Source organism: Gopherus evgoodei, chromosome 1 (assembly GCF_007399415.2).
Source record: "Gopherus evgoodei ecotype Sinaloan lineage chromosome 1, rGopEvg1_v1.p, whole genome shotgun sequence".
NCBI classification, from domain to species: Eukaryota; Metazoa; Chordata; order Testudines; family Testudinidae; genus Gopherus; species Gopherus evgoodei.
In genome coordinates, this window is record NC_044322.1 from 52,720,973 (window position 1) to 52,747,710 (window position 26,738).

The 26,738-nt window shown below is 43.1% G+C and overlaps 1 protein-coding gene across 3 annotated transcripts in view; it reads left to right on the forward strand.

Annotated features, from left to right (window-relative positions):
* Positions 1-594: 594 nt before the first annotated feature.
* Positions 595-26,738, forward strand: part of DHRS12 (dehydrogenase/reductase 12) — a 54,976-nt gene continuing 28,832 nt past the window's right edge. Inside the window, exons 1-7 of one of the 3 annotated variants that reach the window (XM_030564358.1) lie at positions 595-822; positions 2,627-2,760; positions 4,115-4,197; positions 8,038-8,130; positions 10,784-10,865; positions 24,885-24,946; positions 25,807-25,911. In XM_030564358.1, the coding sequence (XP_030420218.1) occupies positions 767-822; positions 2,627-2,760; positions 4,115-4,197; positions 8,038-8,130; positions 10,784-10,865; positions 24,885-24,946; positions 25,807-25,911 (615 nt within the window). In that variant the 5' untranslated portion in view covers positions 595-766. Of the gene's footprint in view, positions 823-957; positions 1,056-2,626; positions 2,761-4,114; positions 4,198-8,037; positions 8,131-10,783; positions 10,866-24,884; positions 24,947-25,806; positions 25,912-26,738 lie in introns of those variants that run through there. The other 2 variants (XM_030564349.1, XM_030564370.1) reach the window with 2 other exon arrangements.

A 26,738-nucleotide genomic window follows, 5' to 3' on the forward strand; every position in this document is an offset into this window, starting at 1 on the left:
GCCAACCCAGCTTTTACTGTGGCAGGGCTGCAGCTCCAAGCTGCCCCTCCCCCTGGCCAGAGCCATGCTGTCAGCTGCGGGGAGCCTGCATCTCTCCACCTGCCCTCAGCAGAGGGGCTGGGGGACAGGAACACTGAGCAGGGGGGACTGAGGGGCAGGGATACGGGGGGGGGGGAGCGCAGGGACACAGGCCAGGGCTGCTTGGGAGCCCAGCCCAGGACTGGTGTAAGGTCTGCCACTGATCCCCACAGCTGCCAGGCAGCTCTCCTCCATGGGGGTGGGGTGGGGTGGGGTGGGGGGGAGAAAGGAAGGGGAAATGCCTCAAGCCCCAGCCCGGCCTAGAATACCAGACAGCAAATGTGAAAAATCGGGACAGGGTTGGGGCCTAACAGGTGCCCTGCCTATATAAGAAAAAGGCCCCAAAGTCGGGACTGTCCCTATAAAATCGGACCAGATGGTCACCCTAGCCTGGCCCCACTGTAGAGCCCTGCAACTCCGCGGATATCAGCAGCGAGCCACAGGGAATTTTTGCGGAGGGCGGATGGGCTGCGGAGACACGTGGGTGCCGGCGCGGGGCTCTCTGCCTCAACCTGCCCACAGCACGCAGCTCTCAGCGACAAGCGCCCCGACAGCGGCGCTGCAGCATACGGGACCCAGCACGCAGCTGTGGGTCCGGGCCCGGCGCTGCCTGCCAGGGCGTCTCCCGGCCCGTCGCTTATTTAACCCCGGGGGCGGGGCGGTGCTTACACAACGGCGGAGAGGCGCCATGTCCTGGTACCGGAACACCGTGTGGTTCCTGACGGGGCTGCGGGAGTACACCAGGTACCGGCCGCTGGGGCTGCCCGAGCAGGGGGCTCCCGCTGCGAGCGGCCGCGCGCACAGCTCGCGCCCGGCCCCGAGCCTGCAGGCGGGCGCAGCTCGGCTCCCGGGGGCTGGCCCCGGCTCCCGCCCTCGGGCTTTCCAGCCTGAAGGCGCCGCAGTCCGGGGGTCGGGCGAGGAGCCGTTGAGCGCCCTGGCGCTTGGCTGGGTACAAGCCGGTTGCCTCTGCAGCCTTGGTAGGAAAAAGTTGCCCTCTCGAGTCTCCTTTCCCTTGCTGTGCCCTGAGCCTTTGGGTGGGATTGGCTGCTTGCTCCGTGGGGGTGCCTTGGCAGCCCTCGTGCAAGCCAGGTTACTCCTCTGTCAGAGGCACTGAGAAAGCAAGGTCGGCTTGGGTTGTATCTGGCTGTCTGCGATGCAGAAGTGGAGTTTAGTGTGTGGGTTTAGCTGCTGACCCAGGTGCTTCAGAGCATAGCCACAGCTGTAAGGTCTTTGGTTGGGAATGCTGGGTGTAAGTGACAGCATTGTGCATCATCGCACATCATAGAATATCAGGTTTGGAAAGGACCACAAGAGGTCATCTAGTCAAGCCCCCTGCTCAAAGTAGGGCCAATCCCCAGGTATTTTTGCCCCAGATCCATAAATGGCCCACTCAAGGATTGAACTCTCAACGCTGGGTTTAGCAGGCTAATGCTCAAACCACTGAGCTAGTCCTTTACCACAGCCACCACTAATGAATTTATTGGCAAGCTGAGGAGCAGATCTTGCATAGGGAGTGCCACTCTGGCTCAGACTGTGGGATATCTGCTGCAGGATCCTGTCTCTGAAAGTGGCTAGTATCAACTGCTTCAGAGGAAGGTGTAAGAACCTTGCAGTAAGCTGATATGGGATAATCTGCCCCTGACGTAGGTCTCTGCCTGATCTCTCTAATAAGAGATGTCTTAACCCTTTAAATGTGAAGTTTAATATCCCATCTAACATGTTGTTTGTCATTAATTCTGGCTATCCATCTAAATGTTCAGTTCTTGTGGAGTTCTTGGCCTCAGTGCCTTTCCATGGCAACCAGTTCAATCACATTGTGTGTGAAAAAGCATTTCCTTTTATTGGTTTTGAATTTTGTACCTTGTAATTTAATTGAATGCCCCCTGTGTGGGGTCAGGAAGGAATTTTCCTCCAGGTCAGATTGGCAGTGACCTGAAGGGATTTTCACCCTCTGCAAAGTGTGGAAAAAATGACTTGCTAGGGTCATCTGGATATATCTCATTGATCATTTTCCTGCCATTGCGGGAACCTTGAGCGCTGGTGCATCTTGGTCCCTCCTGTTCTCTGCCTGTGTCACATAGTAGTCTAATCTCCCATGGGTCTCATTTACTTCAGTCTCACTTGGATGGTTGGGTTTAGAGTGTGGGTGCTAGGTGGTGTTGGGGACCTGTGAGATACAGGCAGTCAGACTGGATGATCTTTCTGACCTTAAATTCTGATTCTTGTCTTATTTCTTTAAAGTAAGAGAGAGAGTGTGTGTATGTGGTTTTTATTTTTATATAATATATATATATAACACAGATTTCCTATCTGTGTATATTCTTATTCAAATATTCTTGCTGATCAGTGCCTTTTAATGTTGCATCAAAAACTCCTAGAGCAATAGATGGGGACTTGTTATATTTATTAGAAAGCTAAAGAAAACAAATAAGTATTTAAATTGAGTCCTGGTTGTGGATCCCCTTTTTCTTTCTTCCACTGAAGACTTTGTATTTTTAGGGATACAATATAGTCTGTCATTTACAAGTCTTTTAATTGATTTATTCAGGAGTGGCTATGACTCTGCATCCAAACACTTTGTTCCGGCAGATTTGGAGGTAAATGTAACTGGAAGATCCTTTATGATTACTGGAGCAAACAGTGGTATTGGCAAAGCAACTGCAATGGAGATAGCAAAGAGAGGTGAGATAAACAGTGGTTCTCAACCAGGGGAACGTATACCCCCAGGTGTACGCAGCAGTCTTCTAGAGGGTAGTCAACTCATCTAGATTAGGGTTTCTTAACCTGGGGATTATGAATTACAGAGGAGTCACTGGACAGTTTAGGGGTTCACAAGTGCATGGCTGGAATTATGGGGTGGCAAGCAGGGCAATTGCCTGGAACCCCATGCCACAGGGTGACCTGCAAAGCTAAGATGCATGCTTCAGCCCTGGAGAGTGGGGGCTCAGGCTTCAGACTGTGAAAGAGTTACAGTAGTCTGGAAAGGTTGAGAACCACTGAGCTAAACCAGTGTTAACCTTTTTGGGACCTTCACAAAGTGTGATAGAAGTTTAACTGGAAAAGTGTTCATCCTTCTGAACATAGGATTCTGCTTTTCAAGACATTCTAGCTCCCATCTTCAGGGGTAGGATGTTTCATGTGAAAAATGACTGTTTTCAGAGGGGCATATTTGGGGTTTGAGCACCTTGTATGGTTCTTCGGCAGCTCTTACCACGAGAACTGGTCATGAAACAAAAGTAACAAGTGGAGGGGAGCCACAAAATATTATGGGGTGGTATCTAAAGGTCTCCATCATTGATCAAGACAAGATATTGATCAAGTTGTCCTAGGCACCGTACAGACAAGGTAAAGTAAGACAGTCCCTGCCTCAAAGAATTTATAGTCTTAGGTGTGAGAAGACAACAGATAGATAAGACCAACAAAAGGAGGGGAGGACAAGGTAACAGTGAGACAATTGTGTTTGGTACAGTAGTCAGCAGTGTCAGCACACAAACTGCCTTACTTGACTGCATGCAAAAAATTTCAACTGCTATTCTTATACCAGCTATCTGGAGTGCAGCATAACAGGCTGCCCCAGGCAAGTCCAAATCAATGTGGTCACAGTGCCAGTATTTCAACACGGGTACAAAATGGACTTTACAATTGAGAGACAAGATGGGTGAGGTAATCTCTTACTGGACCAACTTCTGTTGGTGAAAGAGTCAAGCTTTCAAGGTAAAAGAGCTCTGTGTAACCTGAAAACTTCTCTCACCCACAGAATTTGGCCCAATAAAAGATGTTACGTCACCCACCTTGTAGCCCATGTTTGTCCCAGTATATTAGAGACACAACAACACTGCAAACAATTCACAATTTGATACGGTCATATCCCACTCCATCCCTTTTTAAGCTCATATGATTCCAAAGATATTGCTCTAGGGATGTATGGAAACTTGTATTTAAAAACATGAAATACCATTTTGTTAGTTTTACCTTTCCCCACACCCCTCCACTTAACACCTAATTGTTAATTGTGATTCTTATGGAATTCCACCAGGTGGCACACTTCATCTGGTTTGCCGAAATAAAGAGAGAGCTGAAGAAGCTAAAAGAGAAATAACAACAGAAACTGGTAATCAGGTGAGTTTAGTTTTAGGAGGTTTTTGTTAAGCACTTTACCAGCAGTAAGACTTAGAAGATTTTATAAATAGGCACCCTCATAAATCAGCAAAATATTTATCATTCTTTCTAATGGTTGCATTTGATGAAGTTTAATTTCAGCAGCTGATGGTTTTGATTGTTCTCCTGTATTGCTGTGTGTGTGTGAGAGAGAGAGAGAGAGAGAGAGAGAGAGAGAGAGAGAGAGAGAGAGAGAGAGAGAGAGAGAGAGAGAGAGAGAGAGTGGGGGTGGGGGGCAAGGCTGGTACACAGGATATTATTCAGGCCAGTGATATTCTTGTACGTTCTCTATTTTTAATATGTAACTCCCTACAGTTTACTATATGGCTTAGGCTTTTTACAGTTAATGTATAAAGCACATGCACATTGCTACTGTAGATGTTCAGACTGTTACCTTCCCAACCCCCCACAAAGTTGACCTAGTCTCTTCTCATGCATTTGCAGATTTTTTCCATCTCCTGTACCTATGGTGTTCCACCCCTGCCCCCCACCCCCAAACCTTCCCTGACAGTTCTTCACACCTGTTTGTATCATTGTTCGACTCACCCTTGTGACTGCTTTTAATGTTGCACCACCAATTGTTCAGCAGTGGCACCTCTTCTGTGGTGCCATCAGCATCTTCCTGTCTTTTGCTGAGAGCTCCATTTGTGTTAGAAAGTGATGTGGCTCTTGACCTGAGTGTTTCAAATCCACTTAGAGTCCTTAATTTAGATTAGAATCAAACATCTGACTTTCTATTTCTAACAATTTTGTACTGCTTGGGTTCCTGCTCTTTGGTCTCAGCTCCTCTGGTGTGACATAAATTGGAACTTTCCTAGTCCTCAAAGACTTTTGGAATTTTGAGACACAAGCAGGTCAGCCCCATGTTGCGCCCCCTTTACAATGTTACATTCCAGTTGCTGATTAGAAGAAAAGCAGATTACTCCCAAATAAATAGCCAAAGAGCATTTCTTTAAGATAGGGTACCCTACTGCAGAGGTTTTGAAAGTAAGCTGGTACGCGCTGGTACGGAGGACCAGTAAGAAAAGGAGACTGACTGAGGGAGGGAGAGAGAAGCCTGCTCCCTGCATAAGAAAAGTTTAAACTCAGCTGTTCTGTGGTGGTTCAGCCCCCAGGGCTAGGTTTCAAGCCTCCTTGTTAATTTCACTCACAGTAGCTGAGTGGAGGGGGTTGAGGGGAGGGAGTGTTTGACCATGGCAGGGGCAGTCCCTGTCTGCCCCTTGGGATGAGGGGATATCTCCTACTAATATACACAACAAATACAAGCATTTGGCTGCACAGCTTAAATCCTGAGCTAATAAAAGCAGGTAGTAGGGGAAAACTCACTGTCACATTGGTTTCTCATCTCCTCCCTCCCTCTCCTCCAGCCAGGCTGCAGACAAGGCTCTGAATTCCTCCCCATTCCCCCCAGCAGGGGTTTTCCTCTAGGCTCTAGCTTGCAGTAGACTGGTTGAGATGCCTGCTATTGCTGCATGCAAAAGAACAGTTTAAACTCAGCTGTTCCCTGTGCAGTTCAGTGCCCAGAGTTAGGAGCCATTTCTGGCATCCTTGTTAATTTCACTCTCAGTTCTTGTTGGGTGTGTGTGACCATGGCAGGGGCAGTTCTTTTCTGCCTCCGGGATGAGGGGATCTCCTAAACACAATCAAAATCAGGAACCATTTCCAAGTGCAAATCTATCCCATTCCCTCCCCAGCAGAGGATCATGGTTGTGATGTCCAAACTGTTTGCAGATCGTCTTTGAAATGTTACTATTTAAAAAAAACACACAAAACATGGAGAACATAGTGGAAAGATGTCATGATGATTAGGGTTTATTTTGGGCAAAGCAATTTTGCTAAAGCAACTAAAGATTTACAGGGAAAGCAAATAGTCCCCATAGACAAAACCACAAAGGGATTGGAGGGAAAACTGAATATTCAGCGAAATTATTGTGCCTCCTTTGAAAAAAATAGTAGTTTTCATACCAATCCACCCTCTTTCTATATTGATTTAAACACCTGAAATGTCCTTAGGACAGCGGGTGCAATCTCAGATCTTTTTGTTTTGTCCTGCCTGCAGAGTGCAGAGGCTGAAATTGATAAGACTTTCTTTAAATATCTTGTATTTTTCTTGAAGGCTAGTCCACTTGTCCTTCAATCACCCCTTACTTTCCCTTCCTCTCCTCCTCCTCCTGCCCCCCAGGCTCCCTCCCTGGCTGGCTGGCTGTGGTTTTTCCTTGGTTACTTACTCCTTGGCAGCCCCAGCCCAGCGACACCTGCTGGCTCTCTGCAGGCAGCAGCCCACAGGGGCTAGTTGCTGGGGTCGCTGGTGGTCGGTGGCAGGCTGCAGCTGCATTGTTTGTGACACATTCATACACATATATACTCTGTGTGTGTGTGTGTGTGTGTGTGTGTGTGTGTGTGTGTGTGTGTGTGTGTGTGTGTGTGTGAATGTGTGTGTCACAAACAGTGCAGCTGCAGCCTGCCGCCGACTGCCCCGACCCCAGCAACTGGCCCCTACTATTGTATATTAGTAGTATTGGAGATCCCCTCATCCGGGGGGCAGAAAAGAACTGCCCCTGCCATGGTCACACACAGCTTTTTTCCCCACCCCCCAACAACTGGGAGTGAAATTAACAAAGATGCCAGAAACCTCTCTTAACCCTGGGGGCTGAACCATCAGGGAACAACTGAGTTTAAACTGTTCTTATGCAGGAGGCAGTCTCCCTGCTGCAAGCTAGAGGGAAGCCTCTGCAGCAGCTGCTGAGTGCCAGGCAGGGAGAAAGCACAGAGCCTAGCATCTGCAGCCTGGCTGGAGGAGGAGGAGGGAAGACACAGAGAAAAATGTGACAGTGAGTTTTCACTTTTTCAGGTTTATTCCAATATTTATTCAATAATAAAGTTTTATTACAGACAGTACTGGTAGAGGTAATAGTAGCTTTATTTTCTCTATCTGTGTCATGCAATGGGAGGGATCCATGAAGTATGTACTAGAGGTGTGTGGGTTGCTTGTGATTGGACCATATGGGTAAGAAATGTAAATTACTTTCACCTCTGCCCAAACCCCAGGGCTCCCAGCCGCCTCTGCAGCTGCTAGGTCTGGGGTTAATTTTAAAGAGCCTGGCTCCTACCTTCAGCTGAATCTCTGAGCCTTTTAAATCCTGATTTAAAAGCCCCAGGATTTAAAGGCCCCACCTCTTCCGATAGAGGCCACACCTCTTCCAGTTGAGGCCCCTCCCCCTCCGCAGGACTCTGGAGTACGGGTAAGTCCTTTAAGTTACTTTCACTCCTGCCCTACTGGTTACAGTAGGGAAAGGCCATGAGAAAATATGTAGTTTTTGAAACTGTTACTATCTTTCCCAACTCTGAGAAGACAGTGGGTGACTAGTAATCCAATCAAATGATATTTTCAGAGAAGCATAATTACAGGTGAGTAATGCTCTTCTGTAAAGATACCTAATGATTACACTTCTAATTTTGGAGACTACAAATCCATAAATTCTCCTCTTATGGAAGGACAAAGCACCCATACAAGGCAGTTTCATGTTATATTTGGGGAGAAACATGGGGGCACATGAAGGGAAAACTTTTGATGCAAGTAAAGTCTCTATATACCACTACACTCTAACTTCTGAAATATTTTCTCCTTAGCATATCGAAAGTCCTGTTTTAAATTTACTTAGATTAGTTAATATGCAAATTCCTTGCCAATACTATGTTTGTAAATTTGTGTTTCAAATAGCATAATGGAGTTTCATTTATGCATGTTAAAGGAAACTGTCTTTCCATATTGGTTGTAATGTAATTCCTTTTTTGTTTTAGAATATCTTTTTGCACATTCTGGATATGTCTAATCCCAAGAGAATTTGGGAGTTTGCTGAAAAATTCAAGACTGAACATAAGTTAAATGTCTTGGTAAGTTTGCAAGTTTTAAATTGTACTTCTTTTGGAGTCTCTCATCTGTACCTCTCCATTTAATAGTCTAACCTCTCTAATTCTGCAAACTTAATTTGGGTATAATCCTGCTGCAAAAATAATTCACCTAGTCCACTTCTCTGATCTTGTCCAGTTTTTTTCATATACATAGCTTTGATACAGAAGACAAGAGAAATCTATCAAAGTTGCAGCCTTCAGGGCCCTGCACAGCTTTGCTTCTGCATGCCTCTTTGCTCTCATTTTCTCTTGTTTCCTCTTTCACTCCACGGAACAGCCTGGCGAATTCTCTTATTATTCTACTCCCATTCTCCTATCTGATGATTGGTTGGCCCAGAAGAGACCAAAGACAGAGGTGATGTCTAAAGCCCTAGTTTTGCACCAATGTCCATGTAGATGAATCTTGGCACAGAGCCCTTTTGACTTCAGTAGAACTTTGCGTGCGTGCATAGGTCTATCCAAATGGATGCAGTTGCAGGATCAGGACCTAGTTAGTGCAGAATATAGAGGAAAGTAGGTAGTGCCCCTAACTTGAAACCTTTTCATGCCCTCTTGTTAGCTCTTTCTCTTGCTCCTCCTTATCCTTCCTTCTGAGTTTGGCCCAAAGAGGAGGATGTAAGCAATAAGGGGTGGCACAGAAGAAAGCAAAAAGATTAAAGAATAATACACACAAACGCATGAAGATGTGCACATATCTGCTGAGTGACTGTGATATCTTGTCATCCTTGTCCTTCCTATCCATTTTTGTTCATGTTTATATCTTGACTTTAGTAAAGCTTTTGATACTATCTCATATGACCTTCTCACTAGGGAAATACCACCTTGATGGAGCTACTATAAGGTGGGTGCATAACTGCTTGGAAAACTGTTCTCAGAGAGTAATTATCAGTGGTTCAGTCATGCTGGAATAACGTTATGAGTGGGGTTCCTCAGGGATCACTTCTGGGTCCAGTTTTGTTCACCATCTTAATCAATGATTTAGATAATGGCATAGCAAGTACACTTATGAAGTTTATGGACAATACCAAGCTGAGAGTGGTCGCAAGTGCTTTGGAGGATAGGATTATAATTCAAAATGATTTGGACAAATGGGAGAAATGATTTGAAATAAATAGGATGAAATTCCATAAGGATAAATGCAAAATACTCCACTTAAGAAGGAAAAATCAGTTGCACATGTGCAAAATGGGACTGACTGCCTAAGAAGTAGTACTGCGGAAAGGGATCTGTGGGATATAGTGGATCACAAGCTAAATGAGTCAATGTTCTAATGCTGTTGCAAAAGAAGTGAACATCATTCTGGGATGTACTAGCAGGAATGTTTTAAGCAAGACACAAGAAGAATTCTTCGCTCTACTTGGCGCTGATTTAGGCCTCAACTGAAGTATTGTGTCCAGTTCTGGGCACCACATATCATGAAAGATGTGGACAAGTTGGGGAAAGTTCAGAGAAGAGCAACAAAAATGACACAAAGATCTAGAAAACATGACCTATGAAGGAAGATTGGGAAAAAAAATTAGGTTTGTTTGTTCTGGAAAAGAGAAGACTGAGAGAGGACATAACAGTTTAAGTACAGAAAAGATTGTTACAAGGAGGAGGGAGAAAATTGTTGCTCTTAACCTCTGAGGATAGGACAAGAAGCAATGGGCTTAAATTGAGTAAGGGTAGCTTAGGTTGCACATTAGGAAAAACTTCCTAACTATCAGGGTGGTTAAAAGCACTGGAATAAATTGCCTAGGGAGGTTGTGGAATCTACATTATTGGAGATTTTTAAGATCTGGTTAGGTGAACACCTGTTAGGGATGGTCTAGATAATACTTAATCCTGCCTTGAGTGCAGGGGACTGGATTAGATGACCTCTTGAGGTCCCTTCCAGTCCTATGATTCTATAACCTTCATTACTAGTGTCTTCTGGAATACAGCCCTTGGGACAGGGGCTGTCTTACTGTTCAAGCACCCGGAACAATTGCTGGTGCCAATAGAGTGTGAGAATCACAAATGGCGTATTTGGGAAGGGCAGGTTGGCGGAGTAGCAGGAAATGAGCAGAGAAGTAGGTAGGGGCAGTTTTCTCTAGGGCCTTGGTGGGGAGGATGAGAAGCTTGAACTCGAGCCAGAAGGTGAGATGAGCCAGTACGGGGAGTCACACTGAGAAGACACACATTACCTGCACACCACTTGTTAGTTCTTAACCAAAACATGGTAAAATGTTAATGACTTTTCACTGGTACAAAAAAATCAAACTTAGAATACATAAATGCATAGCTGTGATGATGTGGAGTCATTTGGATCTTTAAGATGAAACTGATAAACTACCATACATGCTTTTTTATTGTAATAGTTATGCTCTGCGAATCACACTTTACTTCATAGTTTTTGGCCCCTTTGCACACAAACTGTAGTAAGGCACCATGATGTCTGATGGCACTTATAATCTTGTTTGTTCAGTTAATTTTATCAGCTAGATTTCAATGAAATGCATTACACTTCCTTGTGAAGATGGTTTTCACACAGCAGCTTCACTGAAAGTGGCCGATTATGATAGCTGGAGTTGCAATTTGCACACTCTGGAGCATTGAAATAAGTGTGTGATTGCGTGTATGTGGCTTTTTTTTAATACTGAACTGTTTCTTGCAGATCAACAATGCAGGCTGCATGGTAAACAGAAGAGAATTAACAGAAGATGGACTTGAAAAGAACTTTGCTACAAATACCTTGGGTGAGTACAGCAGTCTTTAGATAAGAGTCTAGGGTACTCATGTGCATCTTTTTTTGTTTATAGAAAGGTATAGTCTCATGTAGTTTTGCAGGATATATTTTCTTCTTGCACTGAGAGAGTAGGAGGATTAGACTAATATTGCAAAAAATACATAACTTGTACAGAAGGTTTGTACTTCTCAGGTTTCTCCCATACGCAAGATATTCTCATATTGACCCCATTGTTTGTTCATTGCTCTGAGAATAGCATGTAAGAATTAAAGCTAGTTAAACCATTTTGAAATTTCAGTGGAAAATTTTCCAATCGGCTCTGCTAATGATACTTGGTGTAGTGCCTTTTTTGCAGGATCTGCAAGACACTCTAACAGCTGTCTTGGGGTTCAGATGGTTCTTACAAGATTCAAGTGTGTGTTTCATTTGTTTTTGTTTTTCTTTTTTTTTCTTTAATAAAGATGACATATTGGTATTGTGGTAGCACCAAAAAGCTCCAGTTGACATCAGGGCTTCAGAGATACAGAGCGGTACAAAAAATCCACACACATAAAAATAGGTAAAGGTTGGAGAGAAGAGATGCAACACACAGGCAGAAGGACTGAGTAATGCTTGGCAAAGGCCATGAGAGTTTCATGTGGTGTTTAACAAATTATGGCGAACTGGTGGGGGAAACATAGGAGAGTGGACAAAGAGTGGTGGGAAGGGGATGAGAGGGCACTGAGGGTGAGGGGCAGAAGAAGTCTGAGCAAGCAGGCAATCAGAGGAAAATGTCCAGATTTTAAATGAAGAAAGTCATCACTGACATTCAGGGGGCTGCAAAAATCACTCCTGAAAAAGGAAGCATTGGCTAGTAAGTGCTTTAGTGGCAGTTGGCAGGGACCATATTTTTTATTCTGTTTGTACAGCACCTAGCACTGACAGGATCCTGGTCCCTGAATAGGACTCCTAGGTGCTACAGTCATACAAATAATAAATAATAAGTATCCGTGGTGGTTGACTCTGCCAGGAGTTCTGTGTCCCACCCTCCAAACCCCTGTCGGTAGGGAATGGAGTTAGGGGAGTTCTAGGCCACCCAGAGAGGGTCACCCGCTCAGTTCTGGATCTAAGGGGTTGGAGGTAGCGAGCCTTGGCTGGGCCTTACTCTTAGCACTGTTGCTGCTCTGTTTCTCTGGCTTCTGCTTACGTTTTTGAAAATCAACATTTGGGCAGCAATGTCTTGTACGTGACTTGCATTTCAATGAGATTTTTGGTTTTGTAAGTCTGATTGCATTCATTTGGTTAACATTTTTAAAAAATAGTGGAGCTGATGGAGGGAATGCATTTTTCTTCAGCTACACTTTCCATACTGTTTGTGCTCAAAACTCAAAGCAGGTTTTTTTCGGCTTCAGATTTGCCCTGGATCTACTCTATAATAAAGAATAAAAGCACCTCTGACCTTTTCTGAAGAAATTCTTTCAATTAAACTAGTTTAAACCCCTTGCACTTTTTCAAACAGTTCAGTAGTTCACTAAGATGCAGTGGCTCCAGATACAAGCACACTGAAACAAACACAGCTGTTTGAATGTGAAGTTATGTTTCACTAAACCACAGACTAATTGCCATAAAACACATTAGTGGATCAGTTGGTATAGATTTGTGTCTCACACAAGTAGGGTAAACTGCAGACTATAAGTCCACCATACGGCATAGATTCTAGTTAACATTTACAGTGCAGAATACAACTGTACATATATCTAAGAGGCTGTGAATTAGGGTATCTGAGGGAACTGTAACTCTGAATTGCCTGCATTGTGGAAATTGGAACCATGCTTCCATTCTTTTAGGAATTAATAGTGTTTAAAATCTTGCCTTACTTGCAAGGCATCTCATCTATCTTCCCTCAGTGACCTGCTTCTGCCTTATCTCATCTGTCCCTCTTAGGTCAGGTCTAATGAAGCGGTCTACTGGTAATACCTGTGTAATTGTGCAAGACTTCAGGACATGACAGGATTTACACACTTTGCAACATTTTAGAGCCAAGTCAGTGTGCCATAGCTGATATCTAGATAACATGTACATCAGTTGTGGCATTGTCTGCCTTGGGGTCTAAAACATTGACAAGTCTTTAAATTCAGGTTAGAGACATTTCCCCTTTTTCTTATTTATTTATTTTTTTAAGAGTCCTGGGACCTATTGCATAAAGGATACTGAATTTTTTAAATTCTAATTGAAACAGGATCTCTAAGTGCTGTGCATAATATAAAAATATTGGCTACTGTAGAAAGAAAAGGTTCTGCACCGTGTTCCTTTTCTCTCTCCGTTCCTCAGATTTTTTTTCTTCTCACCAAGTTGTTCTTAAGAATTAAGACTTTAATTCTAATTCACTTCATGTGCAGTACTTCGTTAGAAAATATTAAGGCACAGCAGGTGTGTGAAGCAAAAGAATTACTGTTCCTTAGTAAAGAGCTCTGAGTCACTGAAAGTGATCCTGAGGAGAATAGAGAAGTCCCCAAATTGTATTTATCTAAAGTTTGTGTGCAGTGGTAGTCCAAGTAAGAACTTTTTAGTGTTTTTAATAAAATAAAAAAAAAAAAAAAAGGCAGACCAAACTGTTTTATGCTGGATACTGGGATGTTTGAAGTCTTTCTTTGCAGTGTAGTATCCTGCCAGGGTATTACATAATCCAGTTTGTGGTTGTTTGCTTTGCCAGACTTTTCCATATTTGTTTTGTTAATGTTAATGAGGAAAATAGGGTAGTCCCGAAGCTCTTTATTTCTGTAAACGTTCGTGGCAGTTTACAGAACAAACATGTGATCCTTCCAGCAAAGACCTTATGACCGAGGGGCCTCACTTCACATTTCAGTGTGACTATTCCTAAGTAAGGACTGATCATGTGAATACGAGTTTCGAGAATTGGCCATACTTTTCTACATGAGTGAAAGCTGGTAGGGCAAAGGGAAATTGGGTGTGTCAGTGGGCGGAGTACACACATGCGCACAATCGGGTTTTTGTGTCTTGATGGCTTTTTAAAAAAAAGGTTTTAAGCTAAAATTGTTGGTTGTAAGCTTGTGGGCAGGACCATGTCTTCCTATATGTTCATCTAGTATAGTGGGACTGTGGGCACTACCACAGTAGAAATAAATACTGTGTGGTTCATTGTAGTTGTATATCTGTTATTGCTCAATACCTCACCCCTTGTTACCAGCTAGACTACAAAGAGTTAGTGCTCTATTTACTGGAATTCAATTGAAGTACAAGAATAGAAGAAAGATCAATCTGTAGTGACTGCTGTGCAGCTATGTGGAGTTAATACTGTAGTATAGAAACAGTACTTACATACGAGTGTTTAAATGACTGCAGCAATTAACAAGTCATGTTGATTTCCTGAGATTGTGTAGATGGTAGGGGCACTTCATAATGGTTTCTTGTGTAGCAGCATATGTACAGGGAGAACTCTTGTTGCTTTTGTCCTTTTGTCTCAGATGTGGTTGAGTTTAAATCGAATCCTAGAGGTTCCACTGATAAGCAGTGATTTCTTCAGATATGACATATAGGCTTCCTAGTCAGCATTTTCCTTTTTGAAGCCAGCCACTGCAGGATGATTATCCCAGCTGACAGTGTTCAATCCATGTGTATAAAAGCTATCAGTGGAGGCAGATGGATAGAGGACTCAGTACTGTTTGCTTGTTGGTGCATTAAAGATAACTCTCACAGTTGAAACAAGGCCTGTAAAGTACTGGAACAAGGGAAGTTCTTACTTCATTTTTACATGTCATCTCTTCACTCCAGTATGAGAATAGTATATTTATTCATTTTTATTAGCACTTACTGGCCAAGGGAGCTGAGAGATGATCACAGAATACAGTACGTCTCCATTACTCACTCCAACTGAACCCAAACCCTCTTGCTTCACTTTTTTCCTCTTCTTCTTCTTCTTAATTTAATAGTTTAACCTACATCCTCTTCCCAGTGTTTAGTCAAAGTAGTGGGTAGAGCATGGGGAAGGATCCTCCTCTTAGGCCCTAAAAAGCAGCACAGTTCCTCAATAGTAACTACTCTAGCCTCCATCGCAGTTTGCAAACCCCTTTCTCCCCAGTATGGGTCTGGCTAGTGAATCATGGGAGTCAGTGCTGCCTAGTGGATAGGGCGCTAGACTGTTTGGACTCTGGAGATCCCAGATCTGTCATTGGTCTGCTGGGTGACATTGGACAAGTCACTTCCTCTCTTTGTGCCTCCATTTCCACATCGGTAAAATGGAAATACTTGCCTGCTTTTGTAAAGTGCTTTGAGATCTACAGATGAAGTCTTATATTAGAGTGTGTGTTTGTTGTTAATAATCCAGATACAGGCAGTGGATTTGCAGGTATCGCCTCCCTACATATCAGGGCAAAGACAGCCCTTACTGAGCACAGCTTTGTGGTATAAAGGAAGTGTCGACTGGTGTCTTGTCTTTCGCACACGTTCCACATTGTCTTTTCCCTCCACTTTCTTGTGCTGGGCTGTCAGATTGGGCCCTCAGAGAATAGTGTACTAAAATCTGGAATTCTGATTTGCTGCTTGAGAGAGCTGGCCTGTGGCTCTCTCCTCATAGGGGACTGTATAAATGAGAGGCCTCAAAAAGATAAACTGTTCAGGGAAAACGTTCAGTATACTTTATTTAAAAATACGTGGCTCTGGCAAAAGCAAGCCCATTAATTTTTTAACAATGAATTTACCAGATGAATGACCCATTGAAATCTGTGTAAGCAAACTAGATTATTTTTTTTCCCACAGTTGAAATAACACCGTTGCCAATATTCTGCAAAGGCTTCCTAGTCAGATGGGGAAAACTCCATTGAGTGTGGTGTTGGCTACCTGCCATTGTCTGAATGTTAGAGGATTAAAAACTTCACCAACAACTTAACTCTAATTGCCAAGTAGAACATCAAGAGAAAACTATTCCAGCATGCTCCCAGGACATTTTGGTCTGCAACGATTGCATCATCAATTAATTTAATGTTATAAACAGGCAGCAGCTTTAGGGCTTCTGCAAGAGGAAAAGTATAATTTAGTTTATAAATCAATTTTGAAACCCAAGATTTTTGGGTCATTCTATACAAATGCAGTACAGCAGATAGGAAAGAATATTCTCATGTGCAGTGTTGCATATTCTATCCTGGCGATCTTCAAGTGTTAAGTATGTAAAAACTGGTTGTTTATAACCAGTAGCATATTAAAATATTGACTTGAAGGTATTCTTGAAACCTACTTTCAAGACACTGGCACTTGGGCTGATGCACATTTTGTTTAGATCTGCAGTCTAGCTCAGGATATATTTTTCTAGCCTTGTGTAGAAAGAATTAGTGTCCTAATACAACATAGTCTTCTAAAACACTGCTTGGGAGTAGCTTTCCCACTAATGTATTGCTGTAGAACTAGTGCGATCTGCAGTGACTGAAAATTTCTGCAAGAATTTACAAATCGCATTTCAGCAATATTGTCGTTTAATCAGAGTGCCTTCAGCTTCACAACAGGTGAATTGAAAAATAATTTGATTTTAAAAATTTGAGATTTTTAAACCAACAAAATCTAGGCTATTGACATTTCTTATTTCTATAAGAAATCCTAATTTTAGAATTCTAGCCTTATGAGGGTCTCTCAATATGATCACAAAACACTGAGCATTGTGACATAGTTTTACTGCTGTGTGTTTAATGGTGTGGAATTACCAAAATGGGAGAGATGCTAATTAGAGCATGATGTCAAAATACATAAAACGATGAGAGGACCTCAGAGTAATTGGGGCAATTATGGAACATACCACTAGGGAATGTGTGGTCATATTTTTTGTTTAAAATTTGTGTATGTTTTTAAAAAGGTAAAATATATTGTGTTTTTACTGACATACCATCTACTCTGGAATGGCAGTGTGTAACTCACTGAACTTTAACCTATATTATCTAGCTTCTCATGTGAGTCATTGCTAAAGGGTTTCCAAACATGAGCTGTGCTCATTTGTCCACTTGTTGAAAAGGATATAATAGGACTATATTAGGCACCATTGATTATTGTGTGAGCTCAGTTTACAGAAATAAAACTAGTGGATTTTCCCCAAAGAAATATCAAGACCTGTATGTTTCTTTTTAAAAAGAAATGTCGATGTGTTGACAACTCCACTTAAACTCCAGAAGGCATGACCAGCTACTGCTGTGACAAACGTCATTTTGTGGGACAGTGCTGGGGCTGGCTTAATTTTCTTTAGACAGCTTCCACTTCATTACAGTCCAGTTTGATGTAGGATTTTTCTCACCTTGTCTGAAGATGACTGGCCTAGCATTTGCTAACAGTCTTCACGCTCTCTTGTGGCACACTGATTAAAAAATAAATACATCTCCCTTTTGGACAGAAGTATGTAACCTGTTTGTAATGCAATTCATTTCTCCTTAGTGCCTTCCTTGAAACTACAGTTTCTTGAGCTAGATGTGGATACAAATTCCAAAATACTGCCACAGCATTAAAAGCTCTAGCTCTTTTAAAAAGAATCCTCTTTTGTCACTGAATCACTTCATTCATTCAGATGGAGGGCAAAGAGCGAGGGACATAATGTGGATAACCACGTGGTGGATCTCTTCTCCTTTATATAGGACCCCCCTCTAAGATGAGGTATTAGATATGCAGTATTCAGTGGTAGTAATTTCATAGAATCACAGAATATCAGGGTTGGAAGGGACTTCAGGAGGTCATTTAGTCCAACCCCCTGCTCAAAGCAGGACCAATTCCCAATTAAATCATCCCAGCCAGGGATTTGTCAAGCCTGACCTTAAAAACTTCTAAGGAAGGAGATTCCACCACCTCCCTAAGTAACCCATTCCAGTGCTTCACCACTGAGTGAAAAAGTTTTTCCTAATATCCAACCTAAACCTCCCCCACTGCAATTTGAGACCATTACTCCTTGTTCTGTCATCTGCTACCACTGAGAACAGTCTAGATCCATCCTGTTTGGAACCCCCTTTCACGTAGTTGAAAGCAGCTATCAAATCCCCCCTCATTCTTCTCTTCTGCAGACTAAACAATCCCAGTTCCGTCAGCCTCTCCTCATAAGTCATGTGGTCTAGCCCCCTAATCATTTTTGTTGCCTTCTGCTGGACTCTTTTTTTTTTCCAATTTTTCCACATCCTTCTTGTAGTGTGGGGCCCAAAACTGGACACAGTACTTCAGATGATGCCTCACCAATGTCGAACAGAGGGGAATGATCACATCCCTTGATCTGCTGGCAATGCCCCTACTTGTACAGCCCAAAATGCCGTTAACCTTCTTGGCAACAAGAGCACACTGTTGACTCATATCCAGCTTCTCGTCCACTGTAACACCTAGATCCTTTTATGCAGAATTGCTTCCTAGCCATTCGGTCCCTAGTCTGTAACAGTGAATGGGATTCTTCTGTCCTAAGTGCAGGACTCTGCACTTGTCCTTGTTGAACCTCATCGGGTTTCTTCTGGCCCAGTCCTCTAATTTGTCTCGGTACCTCTGTATCCTATCCCTACCCTCCAGCATATCTACCACTCCTCCAAGTTTAGGGTCATCTGCAAACTTGCTGAGGGTGCAGTCCATGCCATCCTCCAGATCATTAATGAAGATATTGAACAAAACCAGCCCCAGGACCAACCCTTGGGGTATTCTGCTTGAAACCAGCTGCTAACTAGACATGGAGCTGTTGATCACTACCTATTGAGCCCGACGATCTAGCCAGCTTTCTTTCCACCTTATAGTCCATTCATCCAGCCCATACTACTTTAACTTGCTGGCAAGAATACTGTGGGAGACTATATCAAAAGCTTTGCTAAAGTCAAGGAATAACAACACATCCACTGCTTTCCCATCATCCACAGACCCAGTTATCTCCTCATAGAAGGCAATTAGGTTAGTCAGGCATGACTTGCCCTTGGTGAATCCATGCTGACTGTTCCTGATCACTTTCCTCTCCTCTAAGTGCTTCAGAGGACCTGCTCCATGATTTTTCCAGGGACTGAGGTGAGGCTGACTGGCCTGTAGTTCCCCGGATCCTCCTCCTTCCCTTTTTTAAAGATGGGCACTACAGCAGCCTTTTTCCAGTCATCCGGGACCACCCTCGTTTCCTGTGAGTTTTCAAAGAGAATGGCCAATGGCTCTGCAGTCACATCCACCAACTCATTTAGCACCCTCAGATGCAGCACATCTGGCCCCATGGACTTGTGCTCATCCAGTTTTTCTAAATAGTCCTGAACCACTACTTTCTCCACAGAGGGCTGGTCACCTTCTCCCCATACTGTGCTGCCCAGTGCAGTAGTCTGGGAGCTGACCTTGTTTGTGAAGACAGAGGCAAAAAAGCATTGAGTACATTAGCTTTTTCCACATCCTCTGTCACTAGGTTGCCTCCCTCATTCAGTAAGGGGCCTACACTTTCCTTGACTTTCTTCTTGTTGCTAACATACCTGAAGAAACCCTTCTTGTTACTCTTAACATCTCTTGCTAGCTGCAACTCCAAATGTGACTTGGCCTTCCTGATTTCACTCCTGCATGTCTGAGCAATATTTTTATACTCCTCCCTGGTCATTTGTGCAATCTTCCATTTCTTGTAAGCTTTTTTTTTTGTGTTTAAGATCAGCAAGGATTTCACTGTTAAGCCAAGCTGGTCGCCTGCCATATTTACTATTCTTTCTACACATCGGGATGGTTTTTTCCTGCAACCTCAATAAGGATTCTTTAAAATACAGCCAGCTCTCATGGACTCTTTTCCCCCTCATGTTATTTTCCCAGGGGGTCCTGCCCATCAGTTCCCTGAGGGAGTCAAAGTCTGCTTTTCTGAAGTCCACACATTGCATTTTCTGTTCACCATCTACATTTCACTTAAAAACCTGTTTTTGTACTTTTTCTTAATTGTGGTTTGTTCAGTATTTTTACTCATTTCTCTTAATGAATATGATTAATTCCTATAGTTCTTGCTATTGTTTATACATTATGTATTTATCAAGTTCAGTTTGGTTTTGTGTCTATTTCCCCTGTGCCTGTATGGAGAAGTCTGAGGGTTATTTGTATATTTGGGTATTGGCTCTTTTTTTTTTTTTTTAAAGAAAACATAATAAATGGGGAGTTAATATTTATTAATTAAGAAAGTGCACTATCAACTCAGTTAAGTTACAGAAATTTCACCTTGCTTTTCCTTAATGGTGGAAATCTTGATCAATCTTTCTAAATTCTGTTCCACCAAACTATAGAATTCTAGCAGTTATTTCTCTGTGGAGAAAGTAATGTACTAAATATTTAAGGGGGGAGATGTTTTTCCCCTCATTTTTTCACTCGTTATATGATTTGTAATACTATTTTGCAAGGCAGCATAACTTTTATTCCCATTTATTCACTTTTCTCCCCCCACCCCCAATCAGTCAATGGAAATTTTACATCTGTATTGCTGTCAATAAAGGCTGTAGCCTGTCTACAATTGTAAAATATTTGCCCTATAGCATGCGATTGTATAAGAATTTTTTTAAAGGTGTGGGTTTAAAATAGTGGAGACTTCAACTAGAAGATGCACCAAATAATCTTTATTCCTTGTTTTAATTACTTGGGGGTGAGTTATTTCTCTTAACAAAGCAGTCTGTGCCAGCTGGAGTGAATATTATCCACCATACTTCTATCTTAAAGTGCAGAGTAATTGGTATCCAGATAATTTAGGCTTGGGACACCAGTCCCCAGGGAATTAATAGCAATGGCTGAAGATTGGAGTCTTTTGAGGCCTGACCATTCCCATCAGTGTGGTTATGTAGCAGCGTCTGCCTAATAACACCTGGAGCAAGAACTTCTTCACACCTTACCTCAAAGCAAATGCACAAGGGAACAACAACTCAATTTCTGTTTGCAGACTATGATCTCTACCTTTTTTGTGCTTTGTTTGCTTAATTCTTATATTAAATTCTCCTCTTAAACTGGAGGAAGATAAATTAGGGTTTGAGTGGGTTTATTATTAAAACTTGTGTGAGCCAGCCCTTTGTCACAATCAGTCTCTCTAGCCTTCAGGATGTTTCTCTCACAAGGCTTAAAAACACTTGCTGGGCTGAAGGTCTTGAATGGTAAACAACATTCCTCTTTATCTTTGCACCTCTTCAGAACTTGTAAACAAAAACCTACCATCTGTAAAAATGCAAATTGATTCTGGAGACCACTAAATTAAGTATTGGCAGGTGTGTTGCGCCTCAGGATTTTGGGAATGAAGTCAGTTTATCCAACTTTGATCTTCTTTTGAATTTGCAGAGTCCTTATCAAAATGAAAGTTTAAACCAGGATTGTGGGTTGTATTAGAGCTCTGCTTACCTCATTGGGTGACAATCGAGATCTTGCGTTGCTGTTATTTTTCAGTCTTCCAGCTCCAGCAGAGACATAAATTCTCTTTTCTGACATTCTTCCTTACTGACCACAGCTTCTGCTTGTACTTTTTGCTCAAGAGAGACTGTGCTAACTCAGTCAATGTACATTCACTTAATTTGATTTTATTGTGTGCTCTAATTATTCATGAGGGTCCAAATGAGTATAGGGAAAGTTAGATCTGTTGTGGATGGACAAGGGTACTGAACAGATTGCTCAAGTGGAATGTAATACTTTAAAATTCTGTAACATGTTGATAAATGTGCTGTATTGCAACCTTTCATCCACAAGTGTTGAGATCATTGATTTGCAAAGAAACATGTTTGTCTATATAAATAGTGAAAAATGTGGCCTCACTAATTCATGTGAAAATTGTTTTTCATAGAACTGAAGAACCAGGGTTAGGCCTTGTCTACACGGGCACTTCACAGCACTGAAACTTTTTTTTTTTTTTTTTTTTTTTTTTGCTCAGGGCTGTGAAAAAACACACCCCTGGGCGATGCAAGTTTCAGCGCTGTGAAGTGCCATGTGTAGACGGTGCACCAGCACTGGGAGCCATGCTCCAAGCACTGGGAGCCACTCCCCTTGTAGGGCTGTTTTTTTTTTTTTGTTTGGTTAGTTTTTTACAGTGCTGGGAGAGTTCTCTCCCAGCACTGGTGTCGCGACTACACAGCCACGTTGGTAGTGAAGACATAGCCTTATTTGTAATGGCTGTTCTGGTGGTGCTGTAACTCTTAATTGATACAAAGTCCAGGTCTGCCATTGAAGGGCATGGTGGGGTACAGGGTTTTGTTTGGGTTAAATGACTATATGTAGACTAAGCAAACAGTTACAGTCAGGGCCGGCTCTAGGAATTTCGCTGCCCCAAGCACGGCGGCACGCCGCGGGAGGCGCTCTGCTGCTCACCAGTCCCGTGGCTCTGATGGACCTCCTGCGGGGGGTCTGGTGGTCCCGTGGCTCCAGTGGACCTCCTGCAGGCGTGCCTGCGGATGCTCCACCGGAGCCATGGGACCAGCGGACCCTCCGCAGGCACGCATTGGAGTTGGACAACTGGCAGAGCGCCCCCCGCGGCATGCCGCCCCAAGCTTGGCGTGCTGGGGCCTGGAGCCGGCCCTGGTTACAGTATTGTAACACTTTCAGTGTAGGGAATAAACAGTTTTGAATGCTTGTCTTTATAACCTAACATTCTTTCAATGTAGTTTTTGTGTGTAACTTTCATCTTTTAAAAAATCAAACGGAAAACAAAACAAACTCCATATTGCATCATACTGACACCCACCTGATTCATCCAGTTAGAAGCTGTAGATCCACCTCGCAAACACTTATGGAATAAGTGGTAGTAGTAGTTTGTCCTCTACATGGACCAGCTCCAGAGTGGGATGAGACACTTTGCCAATGGGTTTCGCAATGTTTGCTAACAGCAGACTGGAATCTTGGGTTCCATTCCAGGCTCTGGAGGGGAGGGTGTGCTCCAGTGAGCGCAAACTCTTCTGCCTGGTCCCTTCCAGCTGGTGCCTGTCCCACTCTTCCCTGCCTTTTGCTCCTCATCCCAGTGTCCTCATCTCTACAGTCCCAGTCAGGGTGGGTCTAGGGCCAGGTGAGCAGGGTGGTCGTCCTGGGTACCAATTTCCCGAGGCCACTGAAATGATGTGATGCTGGGGTGTTTTCTATATTCATATTTTTGCTCCACTTTGATTGGCCAGTCACTTTTTTTGGCTTACCTGTTTGGCAGGGGATGCCAAAAACGTTACCGCCCTGGCTAGCAAAACGGCTTGGGCTGCTGCTGGTCCCAGTCGCCATGATTTTCATCCATTCCTCTTGCCCAGCTAGTCTGTCTTCCCCCTCCTTTGCCAAAACCCCTAGTCCTGGTTTCCTCTGGCCTACGTTCCTGGTCCTAATTTAATTCTCTTGCCTTTCCTCCTCCCCCAGTCCATTGCTTATCCGCTCTCTGCATTGGAGTTGGGCAGAATCGGCTTCCTCTTTACTGCCTGGGCATCAACAGTGTGGAGGGTTGAGAGACAGGCTCCCTACTCTCAGTTTAGGTCCCTGTTTCTGACATGGCCTCCAGCAGCCCAGAGCTGCAGGGAAAGACCTGCTCAGACATAGGCTGGACCATGCTGCCCACTGAGGATGGAATATTGGAGATTTTAGCTGTGGTCTTGCAAGTGTTGTCTGAGCATTTGCAAGCTGTGATTCCTAACCCTTTCTCCCTCCTGCCAAATGAAAGCATTTAACTTCTCCAAATTTGGGTAGATTTTCAGAGGTGGCAAAAGGCAAATCCTCAACTCACAGGCCACTCACTGCCAAATTTGAAGTTCCTGCTTTGAAGCATTAGGGCACTAGTGCCTCTCAAATAAAAAGCTCCAGAATTTAAACTTGGCAAAACATTTTTTTCCCTACTTTTTTTTCTTGGAAACAGCTGAACTGTCTTCAGGTGGGGGGAAACAAAGAAAAACACCCCAGCCTGAGGCAGGCACTTAAGATTGTAAATGCCAAACACTTAAAATTTGGCAAACTTATCAGCAACTAAAAGCAGGATTTTATAATGGGAAATGTCAGGCAACCTCAACAGGCGCAGACAGACACACACTCCCTCTCATTGTAAATGAGCAGGCTGTTTTCTGCATAATACTTTATTGCAGTAATTGGAATTTGGGTATTTAAGTTATTTTAGGGGGAGAAAGTAGAAATGTCTCTGCCACAGTTGAGAGTTGTCTCTGGCATGTTTTTTCCCTAGTAAACCATATTGTCTTTAGAATTACGACTAGAATAGACTTTTAAAAATCTTTATACTCTGAATATGGCTCTAATGATGAACATGAATACATTTTATTCATGGTCTGTCAATTCAGAGAAGCATTAAGATTCTTGATTCTTTATACTAAATGGCCAAGAAATGGAGGGTTTTTACATATTAGTCAGGGTTTGGCTACACTTGCAGCTGTACAGCGCTGGGAGTTACAGCTGTCTTCGTACAGCTGTGTAGGGAAAGCGCTGCAGTGTGGCCACATTTGCAGCGCTGTTGGGAGTGGTGCATTATGGGCAGCTATCCCAGCGTTCAAGTGGCTGCAACGTACTTTTCAAAAGAGGGGGGTGGGGTGGAGTGTGAAAGGGAGTGGTGGGGGGGAGAGAGAGTGTGTGTGTGTGGATTTTTGGAGCTGACATTGTGTCAGCTTCCTGCCTTGCAAGTTCCGACCCCTTCCCACCCCTCTCTCATTCACTCACTCTTAAATGCAAATAGCCTTCAGACCAGATAAGCAGCTGCTCCCACGGTTTCTCTCCTCAAGCAAACACTAGCTGTGGACATTCCCTGCCTGCCTCTGTTCGAGCAAACAATTGCTGTGTTTGTTTTTTAGATAAACAGCTCCAGGAGCCCTGAGTTCACAACAAAACAAAGAGAGTTCTTTAGTTAAAAGCATTATGGGAAAATTCCAGAGGTCAGTTACAACGTAGATTAATCACTGTTTACACTGGCACTGCAGCAGCACTGCTTTTCTCTTTATTCCTCTCATCCATGTGGAGTACAACCAGCGCTGTATGTGCCTTGCCAGTGTGGACGGGGAGTAAGTTACAGCTCTGTAAAGCCACCACCAGCGCTGTAACTCAAGTGTAGCCAAGGTAATTTGGAGGAACTTGTTTTTGGTGAAATGTTTGTTTTCCTTTCTTTTAGGTACATACATTCTCACAACTGCTCTACTGCCTTTGCTGGCAAACGAAGATGATCCCAGAGTTGTGAGTTTATAATGCTCCTTTTTAAAACTGTTGTTACTACACTCTTTTTGTGTTTTGTGGTAATGCCTCTTTCTTCTTTGATTGTGTACATGTTTGCAGCTCCGGTACTAGTTACCCCTCTGTCAGGTGCCTAGCACACTCTTAGACTCTTATAAATAGTAGCCATCCATCAAAATCTGAGTTCTGTCTTACCATTTAGAAAGATGTTGCAAAACGGCATAGGAGCTACAGTGGCCGGTGAAGTAGATAAAATAACTTATTCAGAGAGAGCTATTTCCCTACACTATGTTATCTCCTGCAGCACAGTAAAACACCTATACCAGGAGTGTAGGGTTAAAGTTGTCTTCTAGACTTTGCTGCAAAAGGGGACATTGTGTTATGAAGCATTCAATATTTATACAAAATAATTGAAAAATGTTCTAATAAATGAGCTGCCACCTGTATTTTAAGGTTTGCTGTCTTGTTACCTGCCGGGATTAGAAATGCTCATCAGGCTTTTTAATGTGCGTGTATCTAAATAAGAAAAATTGATTGGATTTTCCTAGTGCTGGTCCTGGATCAGTGAATTAAAGCCTATCCCTGTTCTGTCCCTTTTATTAGTGATTGGGATAAAAGCATGAGCAGGTCCCTAGTGGGGCAAAGAGCATTTTGAATGAGGATCTGCTCCATTTTTGACCATTTCTTTATCAGCTCTCCAGATATGCTCTGTGGTACAGGTGTGATGGTCCTCTTCTACAGACACAGTGAAAAGAGAGAAAAACAGAAAACTCTTGCATGCAGTGTGACTTCATTAGTGGGCCTTAAGACAATCTTAATGAACGTGGGGGATTGGCTTTTTACATTCACTTAATTTATTACAGATAATTGTCTCTTCAGGAGGGATGTTGGTTCAGAAATTGGATGTATCTGATTTGCAGTCCGAACATGTAACATTTGATGGTACAATGGTTTATGCCCATAACAAGGTACAGTATGTGGATTTGAAAGTAAACCCTATAACTTGGATCAGACTGACTGTGTGATACAGCTTCCTTTAAAACAGGCTGCAAATCGGACGGCTATTGACATGGGCTTGCTCTTTTCATTGCATCTAAACTAGAGATAGTGCAGCAAGCAACATTTCTTATCAATGCAGTTCATTTCCTGCTGAAACTGAAATTAATGTTGCATATTACAGTAAAGATTACGGAGAAGCTTGAGAAGGGGGTGATTCTTGCACTTTGAGAGCAATATGAGTGTTCAGTTTCACCCAACCCCAAAAATTTTATAGAAGGGGTTGAGTGGAAAATTAGCCTGGATTTTTGTCTTTTTTTTTTTTTTTTTTCTCATTCCATTTCTACCCCTATATTTAGCCTGCAGAAAATGGAGTTGGTGAATGAAACCTTCTTGAACTTACATTAGCAAAAAGCTTTAATGTCAAACAAACAAGGGTTAATACCTATTGCTGCGTACGTAGGTTGCCTTTACCACTCTCCAGTGGTATCTGACAACATTATCTTGAAGAGCTCTATGTAGCTCGAAAGCTTGTCTCTTTCACCAGCAGAACTTGGTCTGATAAAAGGTATGACCTCCCCCTCTTGTCTCTCAGAGGGTATGCCTACACTACCCGCTGATCCGGCGGGTAGTGATCGATCTATTGGGGATCGATGTATCTTGTCTCATCTAGACGCGAAAGATCAAACGCGCTCTCCGTCGACTCCGGAACTCCACCAAGGTGAGAGGCGGAAGTGGAGTCGACGGGGGAGCGGTGGCTGTTGATCCCATGCCATGATGACATGAAGTAAATAAATCT